Source organism: Muntiacus reevesi, chromosome 1 (assembly GCF_963930625.1).
Source record: "Muntiacus reevesi chromosome 1, mMunRee1.1, whole genome shotgun sequence".
Classification (NCBI taxonomy): Eukaryota; Metazoa; Chordata; class Mammalia; order Artiodactyla; family Cervidae; genus Muntiacus; species Muntiacus reevesi.
The window spans coordinates 222,925,973-222,953,135 of NC_089249.1; the positions used below are offsets into that span (position 1 = coordinate 222,925,973).

The 27,163-nt window shown below is 44.6% G+C and overlaps 1 protein-coding gene across 1 annotated transcript in view; it reads right to left on the reverse strand.

Moving 5' to 3' along the window:
* Positions 1 to 255: 255 nt before the first annotated feature.
* Positions 256 to 27,163, reverse strand: part of FSTL4 (follistatin like 4) — a 414,248-nt gene continuing 387,340 nt past the window's right edge. The window contains exons 12-16 of the mRNA XM_065935361.1: positions 25,426 to 25,544; positions 20,629 to 20,778; positions 12,826 to 12,933; positions 5,831 to 5,940; positions 256 to 3,388 (exon numbers count right to left, since the gene is read on the reverse strand). Coding sequence (XP_065791433.1) covers positions 2,683 to 3,388; positions 5,831 to 5,940; positions 12,826 to 12,933; positions 20,629 to 20,778; positions 25,426 to 25,544 — 1,193 coding nt within the window. The 3' untranslated portion in view covers positions 256 to 2,682. The remainder of the gene's footprint in view (positions 3,389 to 5,830; positions 5,941 to 12,825; positions 12,934 to 20,628; positions 20,779 to 25,425; positions 25,545 to 27,163) is intronic.

The window sequence follows — 27,163 nt, forward strand, 5'->3', positions numbered from 1 at the left end:
ACCTTCCTTGTGCAGAAGTCCATGCAGGCTTCTAGGAGCAGACAAATTCCTCTTCCAACTATCAGTCCGTGAATGGCTGGGCGGGCTTTTGGACCCAGTATCTCCATGTATGGTCTTCCTCACTTGGGGAGAAGGAGAATGAGGGTATTATTTCAAACCTTTAACATCACTATAGGTTTATTTGTGTGTTTGTTAGTCTGAAAAAAGTATCTACGTTGAATTTTTCTGCAATGAATTTTATTTAAAACACCAGTAATTTTGAAATAGTTCATTATGTGAGTGACTTTTGGGGTGACTCTTGGTAAAACAAATATTCCTTTAATATAAGTATTAGTAGATAGCTGATGATTCGTGTTCATGAGAAGGACCTTGGCTGTTGTGATGACTTCATATCACAGTGGCTTTCAGACTGTGTTCCATGAAATTCCGCTGGGGCTGAAGTGTGTGAGGAAGAGGCAGGTGGAGTCCTGGCCAGCCTTTCAGTTGGCTGCACTGCTGAAAAAACATGGGCTTTCCTGCCTTTGTGAATTTGTAAATTTCACAATTTTCAGGGCTGTGATTCCCTTCTCCTATTTAATTGTATCTGAAATGCTGGCAGCAAGACCTAAACTGGCTATCTCCAGCTTTGTAACTACATAGTGATGACAATGAGAGGCTGATAAGCTTTCCACACTTGAAAGTGGAAGGAATAGTGGAAAACGAACAGTTGCCGCTGAAGTCACTCCCAGTGAAAAAGGCCAGTTGCAACTGGACTGGTCTCTTACACAGGATCCCTGTAGCACAGAGGGGCTGGTGCTCTGGCCTGGCAGTTGGCAGGTCCTCCTTCATGTAGACTCAGAGACTTTCTTTTCCTTCCAGGGGCTGCCACAACTCAGAAGGTCTTCCCAAAGGAAGAAACTTGTAAAAGTTGGAAAATTTCAGTGACAGACATGCAAGTAAATGTGTCAAGAGATTGAAGCAGGAATAATAATAAAAAAAAAAGGTGAGATGTGTTTTCCATCCATCCCAGTTATTGTAAAACTAAATAATTAGGTTTTGAGGTCAGTTTCCTCAAATATCTACATATTTTTTCTTAAAAAGTCTGTGAATGTATATGTCTAGGCACACTCCCGGGAGTTTTTGGGGACAAGAGTATGGTGGACTAAGATGCATGAGACATACCAGAGGACTGGCTGATACCAGGAGCTCCGTGAGGGGGCTGGGTTGGGCAGTTAGGTGGGACTGAGATGCTGTATTTCCAGTGAGACAGGGTCTATGTCTCTCTTCCTCTGAAAGAGGCCATTTCTCAGCAACCCAGGAAAATCATGGCCATGTTGGCAGGAGAAGGCATCTAAACTGATGTGTCTGTGATGGAGCCACACCCCTTCCAACTTCAGGAGGCTTGAAAAATGACCATTCAAACCCGCCGATGTGCACGAGAAGAAGAAAGGTGTTTTGAGAGCCCAAGGGAGCCTCTTCCTTGCTGAGATTCTTTGATGCGGGGTTGTCAGAGGGCTGTTGGGTTGTACTTCTTTGATTGCCCTGGAGAGCCCACCACATTTGGGAGTACTGTGGCAGAGGCCTCCCACGTCCTTGTGTGTTCCTGGGGAGATGGGGACCCATGTGTAATGAACACTGAAATGTGCTGTCTGTGCTGTGTGGATGCAGGGACTTGGGTGCGAGCTCAGTGCGAGGGCCACAGGCAGAAGACAGTGGGGTTTTAAAGGGGTAGCCTAAGGAACCCGCCTGGACCTTGAATCCTTGGGGGGCGGGTCGCGGTTTCTGCATTGAGCCTGGAGGCCATTGTTCTACAGGCACGTTTCCAGACAAACCTGGTCAGCCCTGAATCTGGGGTACTGGACAGGCTAATACATGTCCCCCTTGAGTGGTGATAAGTAGGCACACAGGGTTTGTCTTGGTCTCTTGGGGTCCCATCCCAGAACAGAGCCTTTACCAGTGTGGTGGTCTGATCTGCACTTGGGGGTGTCCGTAATGTAGAGGACCCCAGTCCCCTTGATGGCCACCATCTTCTTTCTGGCTGTTGGGTGTGGGGTGGTGCCTCTCAGAGACGTGGCCTAAGGCAGGGAAGAATACAGCTGGACCTGGGAGAGCATCTTTCTGCTTACTAGCATTTGAGATTATAAAAAATTAGTTTTTAATCAAAATTTCCAAAATAAAGTGAGTGATTTCCCCATCCCCAAGATGCAATAAGTCTTGTTGGCTCTCCCTCAGGCTTACAACAAGTCAAATGGAAAGAAAAGCGAGAAGCAGCTGCAAAGGAGAAAATGAGGTCCAGAGCGAGAGTGGATGAGGCTCTCGGGCCAGGAGGGAGGGCCCTGCTCCTGGGAGCCCCCGGTTTCAGGCCACTCCAGCAGGGTGAAGTCTGGACGGACCCGGTGTTAAAGAATGAGGATGCAAAGGCAACTGACAGAAGCATCCGCCTGGAAAGCTGGAGCTCCTGGTTCCAGGGCTGCCCAGGTAACGTGACGCATAGCTGGGCGCACGAATGATTCCTTTACATGGCAGCAGGTTCTCATCGCAGCTCAAGGCAGAAATCCTACATCCTAAAACCCACCCGATCTCGTTAGCAGCGCATACCTTATACTGGGAAACTTGCAAGGAGACCAGTGTTGAACCACAAAGCGAATACAGGTTTTTTGCTTTTGTCTGTAAAAATGTACAGGGTGCCTGCTCGGGACTGCTTCATACCTCACCCACCCACACCACCGTGGCCCCCCCTTTCACGCCCGCCACCTCGCACCGCAGTGCGTTCTGTCTCCCGTTGATGAGGAACAGCGACTCCCGGGCGGGCGTGAGGAGGTACTGCCCGAACAGCCCGCTGTCCCTCACGATCCTGCGGGGCCCTGCCCAGGCCCGGGCTGGCCCTGTGGGCGCGGGCTCCTTCAGGCCCTTCAGCACGCCCGTCTTGCCCGTGGACAGCTCCAGGAACAGCAGGTCTGGCTCTGTCTCAAGTGTGGCGTAGACATGGTACTGGTCTCCCTGGGTGAAGGAGCGCTGGAAGGCCACATCTGAGACACCCGGGCTCACTTTCAGGTCGTAGAGGGTCTGGATCTCCCCCCGCAGTGAGATCTCCTGCACGTGCAGCTGGGGGCTGCCCGGGGCGGCGCTGACTACAAAGCGCCCATCCGGGGATGTGTGCGGGGTGCCAGTGACCTGGCCATTGGGTCCGACCACCGCGTCTGTGACGCTATCGATCAGCAGCTGCGGGGGAGCCTCAGAAGAGCTGTCCTGCCGGCACTGGACGAAGAAGTAGCCACCCAGGTGGGTGTGGGCCATGGCCTGCGGCAGGCAGCCGTGGCTCTGCAGCCTGATGGTCTTGAGGGGCATCAGTGTTTCCAGGTCGACTTTGTGGATGGCAGGGTCAGACTTGTTGAAGATGAAGCCGAACCTGGGAGGGGATGAAGACTGAGGTCAGAAAGTGGGAGGGTTAGGGATCTGTCATTTGTCTTAAACAATGGCATCCTTTTCTCTTGTCCTCTATCCTTTGCTGATCTAATACCTGTTAATAAGATCTCCTATTTTGCAGGAGATGGTTTCATAAGTGAGCCATCTGTGATCTCAAACCAAGTGCACTTGAGTTACAGAATGTTCCTGGATTTATGCTCTTATAACATGCACACATCTTTAGAAATGGTGAAGGAGTGGAATTACGCCTTCAGCAGCTCCTCTGTCCGGGGTATCTTTGATTCGGCTTCCCAGAGACCTTGTGCCAGCTGAGAAGTGGTGGACCCGTGGCTGGAGGGAAAGGACAAGAGGTGTCTGCCCTAACTCTGCCTGCTAGGAGGACAGGACAGGTGAGTCTATTTCTGAGTGGTTTTGTGGACTAATGGGTGAGTCAAAACCTGGGGATGCAGATACAAGAGAACAAGGACAGATGTCTTATCCACGCTCCCTGACCCTCGGAGAGGAACGTGAGGGCAGCCTCTCCCTTGGCTACACTGACGATGCTGGTCAGAGGAGCCCTGGGCTGGGGCTGAGAACAGCTTTTACCTTTACAGCCAGATGGCCTGGCGCTCCCATGGTGCCTGCTAGCTGCAGAGCCTGGGGCAAGCTGCTGAACCCCTCTGAGCCTCTGCAAATTGAAAGAGGGTAGTTCCTTCTGACAGCTGTTGGGAGGATTAAATCTTAGAGTGGGCGCTTTACTGGAAGAGGTCAGTAGGTGGTGGTTGCTGCATCTGGACTTGGTGAAATTCCTCTTTGGAGGCTGGCTGTGAGCTGCAAAAGGGTCTGACTCTAGGCAGGACTCACTCTGAGCACAAGAGTCTGCCTAAACCCCTTGCTTGCGGAGGCCTTTGGGTGTTTTGGACATCTACTGGAGTAGAGACAAATGTCTTCCACAATTTTCTCTTGAATAGCAAGCTATGTCTCAGAGACGGGAAAATACCCATGTGATGGCATCTTTAAAGCATCCTTAAAGAGTCAGAGCATGGGAAGAGCAGGAAAGAAAACCCCAGGCCGGTAGGAAGCTGTCATTGAAAAGTCACACACAGGCTCTGCAGTGCCTGAGTTTGCATGACTCCTGTCTGAATTCAGCTTCTTCTGGTGGTTTACCATTTACAACCATCTTAGAGGCTCTTCCCTGGGTAGTCTCTGGAGTGAGGTGGGGAGGTCAGAAAGTGGTTATTTTCTCCCTTGGGCAAGGATATAAATGGGTGAGCCTTATTTTTACAAGTCCAGCTTCAGCTTGCAAAAATGATTCATTTCTTCCTGGAAAAAAGTGCTTGATGTCAGAGTAAAGGAAGGCATAAACACTGCCACAAGACATTTGGGTCTCAATGACTTTATAAAAGGGTACGCTCAGCCTTCTGGCAGTGGTGCCTTGATGAAGTGTCAAGGTTCTCTGAAAGGAAGAGGGAAGCGCAGCAGCCAGGCTGGGATGAGGCTTGTAGTTGAGGCCACGGCTGTTATTACTAAGCTGTTCTTTTGGATGGTGACAAAGCAGGCACCCAGGAGGCCTTGTTTACCTGTGGGCCCCCTGCATAGCTGTTCTGGGGCCTCCGAGAGGAGCCACAGGTTGTGGTTATTAGAGAATGAGGCCAAAGGGGGCACCGATAGGAGACCTGGTTTTTTTTTTTTTTTTTGGAGACCCGGTTTAAAAAAAAATTTTTTTTAATGTATTTTTAATTGAAGGATAATTGCTTTACAATGTTGTGTTAGGTTCCGATGTACAATAACATGAATCAGCTATCAGTATATATATATATCCCCTCCCTCTTCATCCTCCCTAGCCCTTCCTCATCCCCCTCTAGGTAATGTCATCACAGAGCACCAGGCTGAGCTCCTTCTGTAACACAACAACTTCTCCCTATCTACCTTAGATATCTAGGCTACCTATTTTACATGTGGTAATGTGTATATTTCAATGCCACTCTCTCAATTCATCCCCCACCTCCTTTCCCTTCTGTGGGAGACCCACATTTAGTCTGACTCTGCCAGTTCCTGGCTGTGTGACTTCAGTTCTCTGAGCCTAAGTTTCCTCATCCATAAAACAGGTTGGAGGACTACCTCTACTAACTGTTTTTTTTTTTTTTAAACCTATAGCAAGGAGAGGGTATGCAATCAACCACAGTTGTTTTCCTTCTTTACTGTCCTCACCCAAGGATAAGACTTCCTGACCTCACTGGGCCCCTGAGGGCATTAGGAGCTGGGTGCCTTTCTTAACGTTAACAATTAGGACAGGGATGGGGCTGTTTCTCTGTTCCTTCCTGATGTGGTCCAAAGACGGAGTTGGGGAGAAAGAGAAAGGAGCAGGGCCTCCCTGGTGCAAAGCTGCCTCATAGAGGGCTGAGCTGGGTCATGGAGTAGCGTAGGGCTTGTGGGCCAGTCTCACCTGATATGGTTGATGATGAGGTTTGTTGGGGGAATGAAGAAGTCGTCCACTCCGGCAAACGGTGTGCGGATGAGGCGCTGGCCCTGGCCAGTGCTGGCTTCTGTGATCACCTATAACAGAATGGAAGAAGTCCTTGTGAGGGTCCATCAGAGCAGAGGTGGGGTGGGCGGTGGAAACCTACAGACCCAGGCACACTCGGGTAGTGATCCTCTTTTTGGCTGGGAAAAGGGGGAGAAGGGTTTTAAGTAGCGCAATACGCAATGCTGGAGTTGACTGGTTCTGTATTTTCCCTTGACACCAGGTGCCTAGGCTGCTGTGTTGATAGTCTCCACCATATGCTGTTTGCAGAGGTGCTCTCTGAGCGCTGTGAGGTCATAATTTAATAGAGAAAACAGGCATCTTTCAGAGATGCTGGCTGTGTCACTTAGAGTCGGTGATTAGGATGCAGGGGAGGGTTCCACTTTTACAAATGGGACTGGCTGTGAGCAGTGAAGAATTAGGCCCCGTGTTTTGTACAAATTGGTGGTGACAGAGCATGGCTGCCTCTGTGCCCTGGGAGGAGCCACTTTCTCCCCTGTGGACTCGGCAGGAGGCAACTTGAGCAGTTCCTCGGTGTGTGTCCCTGCTGTGTCTGTGTAAGGGAAGCGTACCCCGGCAGTGCCGGGCAGAGCTGAGTGATGTCTGGGGTTAGACAGGATGGAGGCGCTGCTGGAAAGCCCCCTGTGGTCAGGCTGGACTTTTGTCCACCAGCTGCTGAGACCTTGGCACAGGCAGGCTGGAAACACTGAGCCAGACAGCCTGTATCCTCTTGCCTTCTGCACGTGCTCATCCGCCTCCAAGTTCTAGGTGATTCCCAGACAGGTGGCAGACCTGCAGCCAGATGAGGGGCTTGGCCAACTTGTGGGCAGTTTTGGCTGGAGGACCCAAAGGACAAGCCCAGACCCTTTTAGCAGGACAGAAGGCAGATGCTAGACCCTGACCAGGGAGGGGAGACACATTTTCTGATCTTTATATTGTGACCATGTATACAGACGGAAGGATTCAGATTTTTGCAGCCTGGGGCTGAGGACAGTCTATGATGGGGCTTTGTGACTCACAGGGCTTAGAGCTCTAGATGCTTTAACCTTTGAAGAGTGGGACTGCCTCTGGCTCTTACTTTAATGACAAGACAAACAGCACCTGTCCTGCCTCCTCTGGCAGGTTTGAGGCCGGGGTTTTGGGGATGGTGCTTCCCTCCAGGGTTCAATAGGCAGAATGCTGGATTAGAATGATGTAGGCTGGGAATTTTAGTTTTAGGGCAGTCTTAGTTCTAAAGTTAGGTTATTTTCCTGTAATTAAAAAAAAAGCTGGAATGACATTTCCATGCCAAGTCCATGGGAAAAAACTTAGAACTAGACATTAAGAAAATATCAGTATTAGGTCAACTTACTTAAAAAACAGACTTAGAAAGCAAACTTATAGTTGCCCCGGAGGACAGCTAGGGAGTTTGGGATGGTCATGTTCACATTGCTATATTTAAAATGGATGACCAACAAGGACCTACTATATAGCACATGGAAGTCTTCTGTTTATGTGCCAGCCTGGATGGGAGGGGGATTGGGCGAGAGTGAATACATGTGTATGCATGGCTGAGTCTCTTTGCTATTCACTTGAAACTACCACAACACTGCTAACTGGCTATGCCCCTATACAAAATAAAAAGTTTGAAAAAAAAATATCAGTATTAGGAAACTTAGAATCTTAGAATGTCCAGGTGAAAATGCCAGAGAATTCCAAGAAACCATGCAATCATTGCTTGATATCAGGTCTGTCATTTTAGCTTATAATAGAGATGGAAAATTACAGGCTGTCAGCAGTCCGTGTCATTCATGCTTCATCACCCTAACACCCTGTATTCAGAGGTTACTTCTTCAAAACCCAGTATCATGATCCATTGAACTGATATGGGCTAGTCAACCTCATTTCCCCAATGAGTCATGAGTTCCTTCTTGGCCTGTGTCCCACCCAACACATAGCTGGGCATGTTGGTGACTAAAAGATAGCTTTTGAGCTTCTCAAATTTGATGGATCTATGGGCTTGGTTGGAGATGCAGGCAGGGCTGGATATCAGGAGATGTCAGTTGGTAGCATGGGGTAGGGAAGGCTGAGCATCTGTTCCAGAGGGGTGGATGAAGCCGCTAAGAGGTGACAGTTGGGGACGAGCAGGGAGCCAAGGTACTGATGCAGCTAAAAACTGGACCTGGGTGTGGGTGGACAAGAGCATGATGGGCAAAATTCGCAACATGCCAAAGATTTAAACACTGGCTCCTGGGGGAGGGCCTTGGTGCAACAAGCCTCATTGATAGAACCACTTTCATTTTGTCATGGCAAAGTTTGTTTAACCAGTCCCTTAGTGTTAGATATTTAGAAACCTTAGGATAGTATTCTGAAAGTTTTACAAATGTAAATAATGCGGTAACAAATAGTGCTGTAACTAAATCTTTGTACCCATCCTTGATCATGGCCTCTGGATAAGTTCTGAGGGGTCACGTTGCTGGATTGAGGCTTTTGGTTCACATTTCTAAATTGCTCACCACAAAGGCTCTGCCTTTTGCCATTTCCAGGAGCAGTTTTTGCAAGCAGTGGTTTCCGGAATGATGAAGGTAGGTTTATTCAGTTTGTTTCATCTTCTTGTCAGAGTGTATTTCTCAGACTTTCTAATTATGGTGATGGTGGGCATCATGGTCTAATTCTTGATATTAATTAAAATGCTCTTAATGTTTTGTCATTTAGGCAAAATTTGCTCTTGGTTTCTGGGAAACAGTCTTCATTATGTTTATGTCTTCTATTCCTATTTTTAGCTTTTTTTTTTTAAATTAAGAATGTCTGCTGTATGTAGTTAAATGCCTTTCCAGCATTCATTGAAAATATTATGGTATATTCTGTTTTAATTTGTGGTATGAGTAATATTGACTGATTTCCTAAGAGTGAGCCATCATCACATCCTGGGAATTTGTTCCCTACTCAAGCAGTTAGACGCATTGTTGGACTCTATTTTTAATACCATGTTGAATTTTGCTTCTGTCTTTGTGAGATTAGTTGATAGTTTTATTTCTTAATACTAAGGAGCTGTACATTTCCCCCACATGGTCTGAGATAGTTCAAATGATACTTAAACTATCTGCATTTGAAAGGTTTGCTATAACTTGACTGTACCCAAAAGCTCCTCTTCTGCTCAGTTCCAATTATTAATACTATGCTCAGCTATCACTGAATACAACTGGTCTGAGAAATAAGATTAAATGATCAACTTAAAGTTTTCATAATGACAAGATTATGGTCCCCAAAGCATTTGCCTTACCAATTTTATATGCTTCATTTATCAGTTATTACATTTAAGCAACTAGAACTAAAATGTATTTGTTTCTAGAATCAATACTAATTTATTAATTAGCCAACTTCAATGTATTTTAATATGTTCTGAAAAATCTCCACTCATGACTTGCCTTTTTCTGAATACATACGTCTGAGTGTTCTTGCTGAGGTATTAATCTAATTGTTAAACAATGCATCAGAAACTTGGCTGTACATTTTTCTATGGTAGATTTTTAATCTTAAAATCTCTGGTAACTGTTCTACTTCAGGTTTTCCTTTTTTCAGGTCGATTTTTAAAAATTATATGTTAAAGTATAGTTGACTTATGTCAAGTTCTGCGGTACAGCACAGAGACTCAGTTATACATATATATATATATGTACATACACACATAATTCTTTTTTATATTTATATAAATATTTTTTTCTGTTATGGTTTTGTCCCAGGACATTGACTATAAGTTCCCTGTGCTATACAGTGGGACCTTGTCCACCCATTCTATATGTAATAATTTGCATCCGCTAACCGCAAGTCTGTTCTGTCAGTCTCTTTCTGCTTCACAGAGAAGTTCAGTTGTGTCATTGTTTAGATTCCACATATAAGTGATGTCATATGATACTTTCTCTCTCTGACTAGATCAGTTTATTTTTTTCTGCATTTTGCAATCATCTGTTTTTTCTAGGTTTAAAAATTCCCACCTCAGAGTTGCAGTATACTGAGTATATGCAAGATGTACTTTTATAATTATTTTCATCTTCCTTCATCTGTAGTAATCTCTTTGCATTCTTCATTTTATGTTTTTTTCTTTATCAGGTTTATGAACGATTTATTGTTTTTTGTTTTTTTATTTCTACTAATTTTGGTCCTTTAAATAATTCCTTCCTGCCAGTTACTTTGTTCTTTTTCTAATTTCTTAATACAAATATCTTCTCTGCAGGTTTTAAGATACAAATATTCCCTTGTGTATGGTTTTCTCTCTATCCTGTAGGTTCTGATGAGGAGGAGTCTCTTTTTCATTGCTTTCAGACATTTTGTAATTTCTCATTTTAATTTCCTCTTTGCTCCAGTAACAATCTAGGAGTGTTTCCTTATTAGGTATGTCACATTTTAATTATTTCTAATTATCAGATAACATAGCCTATAACACTGACTTTTGCAAAATTTGTTAAAATTTTGTGATTACTGATACATGTATATGTGGACATGTGAAAAAATTCTATTTGGCAGAGGAAAGGTTTTCTATATATTTATGAAACTGAGTTCCTTATTCATATTATTCACTTTCCCCATGTCATTATATTGTCTCCTTGTCTCCTTGGTGTGTACAATTTAAGTGCATTTAAAATCAAGTTCTTCTTGTGTTTTTAATCACTCTTGTGTCATGTATTTAGTTGTCTGCTATCTGTTGGCTGTTTGTCTTCACATGATATCTCTCCTTATGCTATTTAGTGCTTGTAACCTTAAATGTGACCTTGTCTGATATTAATATTACACTCAAACATCTTTTCATCCACCTATCATCACTTTATATGCCTCTTGTAAACAAACTATAGCTAGTTTTTTCTCCCTCTCTTCCTTCCAAACCCAATCTCATCATCTCTGCTTTTAATAGGAGAAATCAGTTTGTCACATTTGGAATAATTAGATAGTTAACTATCTCAACTGTTAATGTCAAAGAGCATTTTCTATATCCCCTCTTATCCCCATAAGATGACATGTTGGAATGTTTTTTACTCCCTTCTCGTTCCTCTACTCCCTATCTTTACTTTTACTGAAATAATTTATCATCTTGACAGCCTGGTATCAGAATATCTCTCTCAGTGCATCTCTCCTAATTCAAATACCCTTATTTAGCACTTACTCTACATTAGTCTCTCCTCATCCACCTTGTTTCAATTTTGGACCTTCCTCTAGATTTCTTACTTACTCTTGTCTCTTCTTTATCTGCCTCCATCTCGATGTCTCTGATCTGGCCCACCTGCTATTTTTCTGCTGTCTTTCGTGATAAGCTCTCTGAATCCTTGCATATGCTCAGGTCTTTCTTTTGTCCTGACAGGTAAATGATGCCTTGGATATCAACCCTTTTCTTTTAGTAGCATGTGGATACAATGCCACAGTCTTTACTGTTGCAAGTGAGAAATCTGATTGTTCTTCTATAGGTGACTTGTTCTTTCTGCCTTGAAATATTTTTTCTTTATTCTTAGAAGTCCAGAGTTTTACCAGGAAGAGCAGAGATGTGTTCTTTCTCATCATGTTAGTCTGGATCACTTTCAATCTACAAGATGTACTTTTTTAAATTGGAAATTTTATTCCAAATTTCATGTTTGACTCCATTCCAACTATTACTTTTTCTAAACTTCTTTTGACTTTGAAATGTCTTTTGAGACTTCATATCTTAATCTTATATTTGTTCTGTGATTTGAGGATTTTCTTGCTCTTTATCTTTCAGGCTACTAATTTGAGTCTCAGTAGAAACCATGCATTTTTTCAACTCATCTCCTGCAGTTCTAAATTAGGTTAACATTTTTGTTAATTTTTAGCTCTAGAAAAATATTTTCTGGTGGCCCCTCGCTTCGAATTTCCTTACCTGTTTTCTTAGGGCTGCCAGAGAAACCAATTTTCTGAGCTTATACTTTGTTCTGAGTGACCTTATTCTGACTCCTAGGTTGTCTAATGAATTATTACTATTTGTCATCAGCTCGCTGGGGCCCAGGATGTGTTGATGATGTCCACTGAGGGGCCGTAGTCTTGGTGTGTAGGAGATGAAGTAGTGTCCTTCCTCTGGTCTCTTACAAAGGTGAACTTGGCTCCATCTGCAGCCAAGTTACAATCCATTGTAAGTGCTGAGTTAACTTCTGGGCATCTAGAATGGTTCTATGTACCATCACTGTGAGAATTGAGGGAACAGGTATTTAAATCACCTTTTGTAGGACTTAATCCTCTCATGTACCTTGGTGAGAAAGGCTGAGCGAGACACACTCAACACAGGGTGGTGGTGACCTTCCCTGACTGGTGGAAGAAGGGATCCCACAGATGTGCTGGGCCCAAGCTCTTCCCAAGGGGGAGTCAGCACAGTGCAGTGGCTGAACTGCAGGGCTGAATGTATACCTAGGTTGGAGCAGGGGCCAGTTACTGAATCTTCTTGTGCCCCAGCACTCCATGAGCACTCGGTAATGTGCTTTCATTTATGAACATAATTGCTACTGCTTTTCCTTCTGCGTTTCCTTTTCTTTTCCTTCTGCTTCCTTACTGTCTGGTGCCTGCTTTGGCAGTATTCTCCAGCCCGTGCAGCCCAAGGTGGAGAAAGCCCTGGCTCCCTTCTCACTGCTTGGAGTCCAGAGGTTTATTCCTGCTTGGCCCCAGGAGCTCCTGGCTGAGAAGAGACAAGTGTTTGGGGGCTGGGCTAGGTGGGGCCCAAGAGCCACCTTCTGGTTGTCATGACATCAGAATCCCATCCACCATCACTGTTGCTGTCTTTAGCAGCAGGCCTGGCAGAAGATACCCTGCTAATTGCCTGTAAGGGGCATGGTCCTGAGGCTGTTTCCTACTCTCTTTCATGGACATACTTTGGGTAAATGTGATTAGCTGGGGAGAGAGTCCTTTCTTGTGGGTGGGTGTTGTCCTCCACGTACCCAACATACCTGGAGGCTTGGCTGGGACTTGTGCACGTTCCCCCAGCTCAGGACCCACACTTGGTCATGTGATTTGTCATAGGACAGCTTAGCCGGGAGAGGATCGACACCTATGGACTTAAAAAGAAAAAGTAGCGACAAGTTGATCATTGTTGTTGCAGAAAGTGATTCTTTTCTAGGCCACTCTATCCAGCCTAGCAGCCTGGATAATGAGCCCATTTGGGAAACCAGGGCAGAAACCTTTGTGGGTTTGTCTTCAGAGGCATAAAATTGGTTGTTAGTAATGTTTTCCCTTCTTGCAAATTTTACTTAAAGAAGATCCATACCATCTTGGCAGAAACATGAACACAGGTGTTCTTTTTTTCCCCCTGTTTTCCACTCACAAGTCAGCTTCAGGACCCTCCCATCACTTCTCCTGTAAGCCTTGGAGGCCTCCTGAACCCTCAGCATCCTTCCCAAGCTCTTCCACCTACATCATCTGAGACTGACTTGGAAAGCTTCCATTATCACATGTCCTTTAACTTTGTGCAGACTGTCTTGCACATCACTCACCTGGAACCTCTGGGACTTGGACTGTAGCATCAGGTGAGTCTTTTTCTACTGCTGAAACTCTGCTAATTTCTGAGAATAGAGCTTCCTCAGTGGTTCTGGAGACTTCCTCAGTCACCTGGAGACTGTTTTATACTTCTCTTAATGTAGTTTCCAAGTTCTAAACCACTGTTTGTGATGCCACTGTGACCCCTGCTCTTTTTGGCACTGACCTAGCCACTCTCTTTGTTCACTAAAGATCCCTAGTTTGGTGCCTTCATTCAAAGCCCTGCTTTCTTAGTTCCTTCTTGGTTTCAGTGATCTTTTTCTCTTCCCTACTGCAGCCACCGTAACTTATTCCTTGTCAACAAATTTCTGAAAGTTCAATGTTAGTCCACCATATTCTAGCCTTTCTGATCTAGTCGGGGGGCATCTTTGTCCCCATTGATTAAAACTTTTCTCAAGCAATGTCTATGGAGCCCCTGAAACCATTTAATTGTCTTCACCACTCTACTGAACTGTCATAGAGCTTAATGTCAAATTCAGAGATCACTTTTTGATCCTCCTCTAACTTGAATTTTCAGCATGGTTAACCATTCCCTTCCTCATCCTGACTGCTAAATGTTGGCATGTTCCACATCTTCCTCTTTGACCTTCTATCTACCTGCTTTCCCTGGATGAGCTAATTCAGCACATGGCTTCAAATAACCCACTGTACTCTAGAATTCATTCCTCTGTTGGTGACCACAACTTTATACAAACCTAAACTCTTGATTTTGCCCATCCCTGTTGACATCTATTTCTTTTCCAGTCACCCCCATCTTTGCAGTCTACTTTAAGTTTCTTGATCAGATTAAAACCTGCCCTACCCCGAAGTCCTAAGTAGAGTTGTTTCTATTTTCCTACCTTCATATACCCCAGGTCCATTGTTCATGCTTCCAGCTGCTCCTCATTGTTCCTCTCTTCTGCCAGCTTCCTAGTCCTTTCCCTTCATCTACCAAAGGCTTCAGGATCCAGCGGCCGCCTTCTCCCCAGAGCTTCTTAACTCACCAGTCATGATACCATCCTCACTCTCTCTAGATTCTTGTACTTTTTCTCGCCTTTTAAAAACCCTCTTGATTACACATGCTCTTCCAGCTATCTTATTTGTCCACTCTCTTCACAAACTTCCCTGAAGTTTGGACTGCAGGCACTATCTCTCCTTTCTGCCTAACCTTTTCCAATCATAGTTCATATTCTCACTCTGACTGAGGTGGCATGGAGCAGGAGATTGAAAACCTAACCACCCCCCTCCCCAAAATCTCTTAAATTCAGAGCAGAACTTTCCACAATCTCCATATGCTAGGAGCTAAGACATGGAAGGGAAAAGGTCCTAAAGAACAAACCAGGCTCTCAGTGTGAGGACCGGAAGGGTGACCTAGTAGGAGTGAATCAGAGGCTGACTAAGCTTTATAAAAGCTGCAGTTCAGCCTTGACTCAACACAGTACCTGATTAGAGGGATTCATTCTCTACTCTCTCTCTTCCCAGCAGAGAAAAGGATAGACCCTCTTCAGTGGATGACAGCCATATAGTCTCTACAATGTTATATGGAAGGTTTGCCATTCAGAAAAAAATGACTAGGCATTACATGACTGAAAATAATATAAAAAGATAAGAAAATTATGTGCATATAATTATATATATATGTGTGTATGTATATGGAATTAAGCAGAAATTCTAAAGTGAAAAAATGCAAAACTTGAAATTAAGATCTTAATAGATTTTTGTTAAATATACCTTAGACAAGGTGGAAGACAGGACTAGCAACGTGAAAGACAATTGATGCACATACCCAAATTGAACTACAAAGAGACAAAAAAGGATGGAAAATGTGAAAAGAGTGAAAGAGATATGTGGGACACAATGGTAAGGTCTAGTTTTTTTTTCTTTCAGAGTTCTCAAAGATGAGGTGAGAAAGAATGAGGCCTCAGAATATTTGAAGAAACAATGGTTAAGAATTTTCCAATCTGATGAAAAATATTAAAGACCAAAGAAAGAGAAAATCTAGGAAGCAGCCAGAGAGAAAAAAGGGATACGTCATCTTCAAAAGAGAGACAGTAAAATTTGACAGTTGACCTGTTAACAAAACCAGTGGAAGATAATGAAATGGCATCTTAAAGTTGAAGGAATATAACTGCCAATGTAACATTCTTTATCCAGTGAAAACATCCTTTACAAATGGAAAATTTTCAAACAGATAACTATGAGAATCTGTTGTCAGCAGACCTGCACTAAAGCAACGTGCTCAGTCAGAATGAAATTGATCCCAGACAGAACACTGTACTTCAGGAAAGAGTAAAGAGCAATGAGAAAGGTAAATATATGCGTGAATATAAATGACAATAATTGTCATGTTTTGCAGGGTTAAGTTATATGTAGAAATAAATTCATTCCTACTATAGTGCCAAAGGTGGGGGGGGGGGTGGGGCAGTTAGAGGAGTTAGAGTGTTCTAAGGTTCTATCATTATTAGGCAATGAAAGTGAAATTTGCTCAGTCTTGTCCGAATACTGGAGTGGGTGGCCCTTCCCATCTCCAGGGATGGAACCTAGGTCTTCTGCATTGTAGGCGGATTCTTTACCAGCTGAGCTATCAGGCAAGCCCAATATTAGGCAAATGAAGTAATAACTTATATGAGACTGTATTGAGGCAAAGAATGTGTTGTAATTTCTAGGGTGGTCATAGTAATAGCAATGATCAAAGAATGCATGGACAACAAGTTACTAGAGGGAGAAACAGAATAATAAAAATGTTTGACTAATCCAGAAAAAAGCGAGAAAGGAGAAAAAAAACAGGTAGGTCAAATAAAAAAACAGAAAGATGGTAGGTATAACCATATACTTAAATATACAGGGATCAAATAAGTGAGTAAAGACCAAGATTATTAAACTAGATAAAAGCCAAAATTCAAATACATTAGCTTTACAGAAGATCACCTTTTAAATACATGACATAGATTGAAAGTGAAAGAATGGAAAAATTATACCATGGTAACACTAATCAAAGTAAATCTGATTTAGCTACACTGTTAGACAAAAATAGACTTTCAGGCAAGAAGCTTTACCAGAGATAAATAGGGATATTTTGAAAGAAGTCTTCCACTCAGGAAGATATTACAATTTTAAAGCAAAAATGGATGGAACTTGATAAATTTACAATCATGGGGGAGATTTCAATATACCTCTCAGCAGCTAGTTGACTAAGTAAACAAAAGTCACTTAGAATATTTGAATAATAGAATGATCCAACTTGACACACACACATACTCAAAAACATTAGAAAACACATGCTTTTAAAGTACACATATAGCATTTGCCAAAGTACATTAGCTTGATTATAAAGCAAGCTTCAATAGATTTCAAAGGATTGAAATTATTCAGAGTTACTTTTTCTGACCAGGTAAATCAGTAACAAAAAGATAGCTAGAAAATCTCCTGTCATATTTGCCAGGAGAAACCACAACCAAAACCCTGGTTTTATGTAACTTTCTTCCAAGAGTGAGCAGTCTGCACAGCTGAGCATTCCTGGAAAAAAAATATAACCCTCGTCACTGGTTTCACTTTAAATTTGCACCCCTCATCCTTAAGTGGACCTTCACTACTGCCCTGCGGTCCTATCACATTTCCCTGGTCAATTTAATCTCACATCCAACTTTCATCTCTTGCCTTAGACTTCCAGCCTTGGTGATAATTTTCCTTCTTATTTCAAAGGCAACCAGAAGAGGAGGTCACCCAGCTACCACCAACTGTATCACCTATTTGCACCTGTGCCTGAATACTTCCTGTTTCTTCCTGCTCTGATGACTGAATGTGCTTTTATCTTAGGCTGGTGTATCTGCTCATATGTCCTGGATTCCACTGCCTACTTCAGTGATGCAGAAGAAAGGGAAGAACTGCAGAAGTTTTCCCCATTAGCATACAAATGCTGGAATGTCATCTAGTCTAGAAGTTTCTTCAACATCCTCTGCCAGCTACCACCCCATTTGTCTACTTTTACTCACATTTCAGCAAAACCCCTCAAAATGGTTGTCTGTATTCACCATCTCTACTCCCTCTGATTCTGACTTGAACTCACCCCGCTCAGGCTTGCATTCTGCCATTATCATCCTGTTTGTTCCTGCCAAGGTGATCCATGTGGTACGGAATCCAAGGTTAGTTCTCAGTCTTCATAACATACAAATACTTTCAGCAACTTTTGACACCATTGGCCACTAACTCTCCCTTAAAACACTCTTCTCTTGGCTTCTGGAAAACCACCCTCTCCTCATTTTCTTCTCACCTTTCAGGTTACTCCTTCTTGGTCTCCTCTGTTGGCTCTCTCTCATTCCTGATCTTTAAGTGTTGGAGTACTTCAGGGCTCCAACCGTGACCTCTTCTCTATCTATATATCCCTCCATGATCTCCTCCAGGTCACTGGATTTAACAAATTCACATGGTGATGATGCCCACATTCATATCTCCAGCCTAGACCTCTCCTTTGACTCCAGACCTATTTATGCAACCTATTACATGACATCTTTAAAGATACAGATTATATATATAATAGCAGCTTAAACTTTAATCTAAAGCTGAATGACTAATTTCCCCCTATATCTGCTTCATCCCCTGCCTTGCTCAAAGCCTCTATCAGAGTGCATTATTTTCCTACTGCTGTAGCAACAGTGAAACAACATAAATTTATTCCCCATAATTACAGTTCTTGAGGCCAGAAGTCCAAAATTAATTTCACTGGCAGGAGAAATACATCTTCATGGTAGTGCTCCCTCTAGAGGCTCTAGGGGAGAATGTTTTCCTTGTCTTTTCCGGCTGCCAGAATCCAAAAATTTGCATTCTTTGACTTTGGCCTTTCCCTCCAATCTTAAAACCAGCAGTGTAGCAAACCTGCTTTAGTCCTTAAACTGTCTCCTCCTTCTATGTTGTCACATCCTCTCTCTTACGAGGATACTTGTGCTTGCAGGTAGGGCTCACCCAGATAATTAAGGATAATTCCCTTTAAATTCCATTTAAAAATCCATACTTTGAACAAAATCTTTAGAATCTGTATGCAAACACAAAAGACCCTGAATAGCCAAAGCAATCTTAAGGAAAATGGAGCTGGAGGAATCAGGGTCCCTGACTTTGGACTATACCACAAAGCTATAAAACAGTATGCTACTGGCACAAAAACAGAAATATAGATGAATGGAACAGGTTAAAAAAACCCAAAATAAACCCATGCACCTACTGTCACCTAATCTTTGACAAAGGAAGAATATATAATGGAGAGAAGACAGTCTCTTCAATAAGTGGTGCTGGCAAAACCGGACAGTTACATGCAAAGGAATGAAATTAGAACATTCTTTAACACCATACACAAAAGTAAACTCAAAATTCATTACAGACCCAAATGTATGATTGGATACTATAAAACTCTTAGAGGAAAACATAGAATACTCTGACATGAACGGCAGCAAGCTCTTTTTTGATCCACCTCCTAGAGTAATGAAAATAAAAACAAACAAATGGGACCTAATTAAACTCAAAAGCTTTTGCACAGCAAAGGAAACCATGAAAAGACAACCCACAGAATGGGAGAAAATATTTACAAATAAAGCAACCAAGAAAGGATTAATCTAAAAATATATACAAAGAGCTCATGCAGCTCAATATCAAACAAAAGCAACCCCAATAAAAAAATAGGGCAGGAGGCCTAAATAGACATTTCTTCAAAGAAGATGAATAGATGGCCAAGAAGCACATGAAAAGATCAACATCAGTAATTATTAGACAAATGCAAATCAAAACTACAGTGAGGTCTCACACTAGTCAGAATAGCCATCATCAATAAATCTACAAATAATGCTGAGGAGGGTGTGAAGAAAAGGGAACCTTCTTGCACCTTTGGTGGGGATGTAAACTGGTATAACCACTATGGAGGTTCCTTAAAAAACTAAATACAGAACTACCCTATGACCCAGCAATCCCAACCCTGAGCAAGTATCTGGAGAAAAGCATAATTTGAAAAGATACACACACCCAACATTCATTGTAGCATTACTTACAATAGCCAAGACACGGAAACAGCCTAAATGTCCAATATGTATGTATAATGGAATATAAGTCATAAAAAAGAATGAAATAATGCCATTTGCAGCAACATTGATGGACCTGGAGATTATTATACTAAGTAAGTCAGAGAAAGACAAATATGATATTGCTTATATGTGGAATATAAGATAGATAACTAATAAGACCCTACTGTATAGCACAGGCAACCCTACTCAATACTCCGTAATGATCTCTATGGGAAAAGAATCTTAAGAAAAAAGTGGACATATCTGTGTCCACTTTGCTGTACACCTGAAACTCACACAACATTGTAAATCAACTATAGTCCAATAAAAAGTATTAAAAATCCTTAATTACACCTGTGAAATCCCTTTTGCCATAAAAGGTGACATTCTTTGGTTCTGGGGATGAGGGTGTAGATATCTTGGGAGCCATTATTCCACCCACCACACACAGTATATGGCATTACCATTCTACCATTGCTTAAATTATTATTATTATTCCTTTATCTTAAACATTACATTCAAATGAGCAGAAAATCTTTTGGGCTCCACATTTAAAATATATCAAAACTTTGAGAACTTCTTACTGCCTCCACTGCTGGTATCCTCTCTTGCCTGGATTATTTCAGTGACCACATCTCTGTTCTATCTTCCAATCTGACCAGCAGATCGACTCTTTAAAGATGTCAGATTATGTTAATCCCCTGATTAAAAGACTTGAATGGTTTGCTATCTCACCAGCCTTAGTTTATCTCTGTCTTTGCTGCATCCCACTCTCCTCTGCCATGGTCGTGTTCCAAAGCTCCAATCCCACTTGGTGTTCAGATCTCAGATTCTGTTTACCTCCAGAGGGAGGGCCACTTAAAAACAGTCTTTCAGTTCCTCTGTCCCTTTCAACCTGTAAATAGCTCTTAGCATCTGTAGCTCCCTAAAATTCTAAATGATGGTCTCCTTCCCCAACTAGAATATAATTTCTGGGACCCGTTCATTCATGGCTATTTGTCCAAGCACCTAGACCAAAGTTTGGCTCACAGTAGGCAATACATGCTTAATGAAAAATGCACATGAATCGTCTCTACATCCTTCCACTAGCCTGACCACCTCTCCTAGGAGCTGGGAAGTGTGCAGAGAACAAAGAAGGATGTGGCAGGCTGTGCCCCAGAGCTGGAAGCTCCCCCCTCCCTCAGAGAGATGTACCTGAAGGACTTTCTGAGCCTGCACGTCGACCACGAGGACTCTGCTCATTGTGGGCTGGGCCACGTAGATGTAGCGGTGCCTGACGTTCACTGCTGATGCCCACTGGCAGGGCTGGGAGGCATCCCCGTCCTTTGGAGGACATATTTCTTCCTGTAAAGGAGACAGGCTGCCATAAGGCTTCTTAATCCCCTGTTTCCCCGCCACCGCTGGGTTCCCCTCCCTTCACCCTCCCCTCTTCCTTTCTTCCTGTCTCAGAATTCTTCCCAACGGCAGCATCCTAGGGAGAACAGCACGCACAGCCTCTCGCATCCCCGCATGGAGCTTTTCTCTCCACGTTCCGTTCCTCTTTCACCTTCCCCTGCTCCTCCGGAGGCTGTAACCCCCTTTGCTGGCCTTTCGGTCAGCAGTTGAGAGGTCCATGTGCTTCCACTCTTGAGAGGGCCTTCTCCCTCCCTCCTCCCCATCCATCACACACAACTCTGTCAGTGACCAGACTCCTGCAGGAGTCACCTACACACACTCTCAGCTTCCTCACCTCTCACAGGCTCCTTCGTCTTCTGGTGCTAGACCTCCGCACAGAGCAGGCGGTGTTCTCACTGAACTCCCGGCCGACTTCTCAGTTACAGTCAAGCTTTGCCGTCATCTTATTTGAACTTGGGGCATCATCTGACACTGTGTGGACTGTTTCTTGGTTCTTTTCCCTCCACTCTCCCCAGTGTCTGACCCTTCTCTGTTGCTCAGTCTACCCTGTTTGCTGATCTCTAGAAGCCAGAATGCTCAGGGGTCACTACTGGATGACTTCTCTAAAATCCACTACCATTGCTAATCATTGTTAATCCACACCTATGACTTTAAATACAGCCTACGTGCTAACAACTCCCAGACTTGTATCTTTAGCTCAGCCCTCTTCTCTGAACTCCAGACTTAGCTACTTTCCTAAGTAGCTATTTTATTTACATCTCAAATTTGTAAGTCCAAAATCAACTCTCAGTTTTGCCTCCCAGTCTTGCTCATTTCCCTTGTTTTACTTCCTAGACAAAATCTTTGAAGGCATCTTTGACTCTGCTTTCTTTCTCTATACCCTCAGTCTTCATCCAATGAATAAAAATCATTTCAATTTTACCTTCAAGAACATATTCAGAGTTAAACTTTCTGACAACTTCCACCTCTGCCACCTTGACTCAAGCCACATCTGTCCCTTGAGTGACTGCTTCAGCATCCACACTGTGCTCCTTGATTCCACCCTGGCCTCCCCCGACAGATTCTTGACTCACCAACCACAGGGATCCCTGTGAAATACAAGTCAGCTCAACGCACTCCACCACAATAATACTCGTTCTTGCTCAGAACAGGGTCCCAGTCTTTCCTGAAGCCAACAAGGCCCTGAACACTCTGGTTCCTGGGATTCCTCTGACCTGTCTCTAGTTTTTTTCTCCCTTTCCCGCCCATCCAGTGCACGCACGTGCTGGCATCTTCGGTACTCATGCTGAACTCCTGCACCAGGGCCTGTGCGCTGGTCAACTGGTGTTCCCAGATGTCTACCTGGTTTATTTCATGTCCTTCAGGTGACATGTCTGCCCACACATCACCTTCTTGCGATGCCCTCTCTAGCCTCACCAAGCTTAGCACCCTGGCACCCACCCTCCCTCACCTTGCTACACTTCTCATTTACCGCTTGACCTTCTTCATTTGTTTGTCTACCTACATTTAGCCTTTCCTTTTACACTAGATCGTAAACTCCTTGAGAGCAAGCTCTTTGTTGGGCTCACTGCTTTATTCTTAGCACCTAGTGAAGTGCCTGACACAGAACTGGTGCTTGAAATATATAATAACATAATGTAATATAAATAAAAAATAAATGAGAGAAAAGAGGACCTTCTTTTCCCTTGTCTTTTGCGATATACATTCTCATGTGTCTTCTCACGACTCTTGCCTGATGCTGTCTCAAGCTTTGTGTCAGCCCCGGGGCTCTGTGCCAGGCGCCCAAATCCAGTCACTTACACGCACCCTTGGTGATCCTGTCTCCTGTCTTCGCTGTCATCAGCACTCACATGCTGAGGCTCCCATATCTGGGAGCTCAGAACCATCCTCCCCAGTTCTCACATGGGTTCTCCTACAGTCTGCTCATTCTCAACCGTCCACATGTGAGCTGGTCTTTGCCGCCATCCCTGCTCCTCCTCTGGGTCCTCATTGGCATCTAGGCAGCTGAGTCCAAAGCAGGAACACCATCCTGGATGCTTCCTTCTCCCACACAATTCACTGTGAATTAGTCCCTGAGGACTACAGAGATTGCCTCCTAAATCTTGGAGTTCTTTCTATGTTCTAGCTCGAGCCCAGTTTCTTTCCTAAACAGCTGCAAAAGCTTTGAAGCAGGTCTTTCTCCTTTTACACTTCACTCTCTGTCATCCTGTTTAATCCTTACATGCTTCTATGCTAAGTTGCTTTAGTCATGTCTGACTCTGAAACCCTATGGACATAGCTGGCCAGGCTCCTCTGTCCATGGGATTCTCCAGGCTGGAGTGGGTCACCATGCCCTTCTTCAGGGAATCTTTCTGACCCAGGGATTGAACCCATGTCTCTTACACCCTCTTTCATTGGCAGGTGGGTTCTTTCCCACTAGCGCCACCTGGGAAGCCCTTAATCCTCACAATAAACTTAATTTACCTATGAGAAAAGACAGAGGCTTAGAGGGATTAAACACTTTTCTTAAGCCACGTGGCCTGCTGAGTGATGGAGGTGGGCTCTGATATCACTTGTGCAGATCCTGCTCTACAGCCTGTGCCCTGACCTACTAACCCTGCAGCAACCTGCTGGGCAAAGTGGACTCTCATTCAGCAGAGAGGCCAGAGATGAGAAGCACCAACTGCCTACTCACCTAGAACCTGAGAAAGAAGGTCAGCTCGTAACTCTCCTGGGAGGTTCTGGCCATTTTCTAGGTGAGCAAACTGTTTTTTGGGACTGTTCCATAGCTCACAGAGGTTTGAGTTGCCTGAAATGCCTACAGGACCTCTCTTACTGTGTATGTTCTAGTTTCTTAGGAAAATTGAGCCCTGCTCAGGATTTGAGAGATTTCCCCTGCAAGCTACAGGTTAGGTTATTGCAAATACATAACAAGAAGTTAGTGCCAATGTGATGGGTTGCAATTATTCAAACCTAACTGCTAGAAATTAACTAGGACCACTCTTACTAGGGGGCTGGTGGTGGCTCAGTGGTAAAGAATTTGTTGCCTATGCAGGAGCCACGGGTTTGATCCCTGGGTCAGGAAGATCCCCTGGAGAAGGAAAGGGCAACCCATTCCGGTAGTCTTGCCTGGGGAATCCTATGGACAGAGGAGCCTGGCAGGCTACAGTCCATGGGTTACAAAGAGTTGGACACGACTTAGTAACTAAACAACAACTCTTTCTAGATGGTTTCATGGCTATCACGTGGAGGGAAAATTTATCAGAGGTTAACACTTTAAAACATGATTAATTCAAATGAAGTAGTCTGGAAAAGAGCTGTTCCCAAGCTTCAGATATAAGAAACACAACACTCTGAAACACACCACTGGCCAGCAGAGCAATGCAACAAACTTGTTTTAGGAACTCGTCTGGGCCAAGCCCACTTGCTCCGTGAGCTCCAAGCCCATCACTGTGGCCCAGTGTGTCCACTGTATGTCTTTGAGTAGAGGGCTCTTAGATGACTCTTGGATTAATGCCACAGTTCTACCCTCAAGAAGCCAGGGATTAGCTAGGTCAGACCTCTAGTAAGAATCCACCAATGCAAGGCCAAGTGAGACATCAGTGGAAGGGACAGAACCGAGGGGTGGGAGGCACAGCCCTGAGGATGCCTCCTGACAGCTGGGTCTGGGGGGCTGGAAGAGTTGTTTTGGACCTGTTGCCTGCAGTCGTCTCTTCTGCCTCTGCCCCCTGCGTGTCACACTGCCACTTTCTACCCGGCCTCTGAATTGTCCACAGCAGCTGTGATGCTCAGGCCACTCACATGTTTCATGCGCTCTCCTCTGTTCCCTGGGGACCACTGAGGGACTCCAAAGCCCAAAAATCTACTAAATGTTTCCCATTCTCACCACCACTGGTTAAGCCAGGTCCCCATCCTCTCCTGGATAATCACAACAGCCTCTTCACCCATTTCTGTGCTTCGAGTGCAGTCCTTCTGATCATCACCCTCCATGAGGCCCTGCACATGTTCCAAAGCATCTTAATGCTGGTCATCCTTCGCTTGAAGTCCTTTGGTGCTTCCCCTTAGGACTCATCAGCCCTGATCCTTATCTACTGTTACCCTCAATCTTAGGCCCTTCTCACATCCATTTGTCCTTCAGGCATATAGAATATCTGTGGTTTCCTGAACATGACCTGATGTTTTATGTTCCTGTGCTCCACGTTCATGATGTTTCCTCTCGACACTCATCCCCAATTCCTACCTGTTCTTCACAACTGAGCCCAGGTTTGACATGCCCCAGGAGCCTTCTCTGACTTCTCCCCCTGGAGAGACTTCTCTCATTGTTGCCATGTACCTTACACATTCTTCTAGCAGCACCTGTTTGGAAGCTGTCCATTCATGCTACTGTCTCTGTCATTTGCTTGTGAACTTGTGGAGGCCAGGAATCCATCTGTCCTCCTGGGGCCTCCCTTCAGGAGTTGTGCATGCTAGTGGCCACTGGAGGAAGGCATCCGGAACCACATCATGTATAGCAAATGGAACTCAAGAAACCCAGTGGCACACATGGTGAAAGGCTGTTGGGTGATGTTGTTGGGGTGTTGTGTGTGATGTGGAGTGTCCCAGGTGCCAGATACTTACGTAACTCATGAAGATCTTCTCCGTGGGCTTGAGGTGCCTCTGGATCTCACAGTCCACAGGGTGCAGGATGATTATGCCATCATCGGAGAAGACGTAGAACATGTTTCCCACACTGAGGCCTGCGAGGAGCAAGCACAGCCATGGTTATGCCCTTCCTAGCAGCTGGTCCCCAGGAAGGCTCACAGGCCACACTGGGCACAGATGAAACCGGCAGCCTGGCTGTGTCAGGTACAGACACAGAGCACAAGGTCTGGGCCAGGAGGGGCGAGGCGAGATGAGCAGGCAGTGCGTGCGGACCAAGTGCCTGAGGGCTGTGAATCAACACGGACACCAAGGGCCCTCCAATCCCTGGGCTGTCTTCCCAGACAGGCACGTCTGCCCCAGGTCATCCACAGCTGGCCATCAACACAAGTTTTCAAATAAAGGACAGCTCTGGCTGTGACATACATTTGACCTTTCCTAAGGGCTTCCCTGGTAGCTCAGCTGGTAAAGAATCCGCCTGCAATGCAGGAGACCCTGGTTCGATTCCTGGGTTGAAAAGATCCCCTGGAGAAGGGAAAGTCCACCCAGTCCAGTATTCTTGGACTTCCCTGGTGGCTCAGCTAGCAAACAATCCACCTGCAATGCGAGAGACCTGGGTTGGGAAGATGCCTTGGAGGAGGGCATGGCAACCTACTTCAGTATTCTTGCCTGGAAAATTCCATGGGCATAGAAGCCTGGTGGGCTGCAGTCCATGGGGCCACAAAGAGTCAGACAAGACTGAGCAACTGAATGCACACACATCCTGAAAAGCAAAGTCTCCCTTGGTCCTTGTCAACTAGGCAAATCAGAATGGATCAGATGATGCCAAAAAAAACAAAGGTTTTTTTTTTTCTTTTTTTTTTTTCCTAAAAACACATTTATGTACAGTGCTGCCACTTGGAACTTGGGGGCCTAAGGATGCTGGGGTTGGTATTCCTTTGTCCAAACCTGGCCTCTGTGCCAGTGAACATTTCCTTCAAGACAGTTTGCTCCAACCTCTGCCTTACCAGTTTCCCCGTGGCAGCCCCATGCCAGGTGACAGAGCCCACAGCTGGGTCAGGCCAGCTGCCTGCCCCCCACCTCATCCTAGCCCAGGGCCATGGCTGTCTGGGGAGAAATTTCCTTAGATCAGCAGAGAAGGGGCCTTGGGGACCAGCTAGTTCAGCCTCCTTATTTTAAAGACAAAAACAAAACAAAACAAAAAAACAGGCCCAAGATGAAGAGGGGCTTAGTTGAGGCCACAGGCCCTTGTGACGGACCTGGAGCCTGCACTCTGGGCTCTGTTCCCTCGCCCTGTTCTCCATACAAGGTCAACATGGCACAGAGATGGGTAAGGCCTAGAGTTCTCCCTCTTCCTTCTCTCCCCCTTCCTCTCTCCCTTCATGGCTTTTGAAGGTAACACATTGAAAAGATTACCAGGAATTCTAAGAGAATTACCTATGTGAAAATTCTTTCCTAGCATGCTAAGAAAACCAGTGTACTGACTTAGTTGACTAATGGAGTAAGTTTTTAGTGAGAAAATGCTAAAACAAGCAAATGGGAATCTCTGTTCTGCCTACTTTCAGCGGCTCTACTGGTCACTTTCACCAGTGTCCATGGCTCCCAGTGTGGACAGGGGTCCCTGACCCCATAACACAGCCTCACCTGCCTCTGGTTCTGTGCTGAGATGAGGGCTCCTGCCACTATAAACAGCTAGACCCCAGCCTCTTGGAAGCTG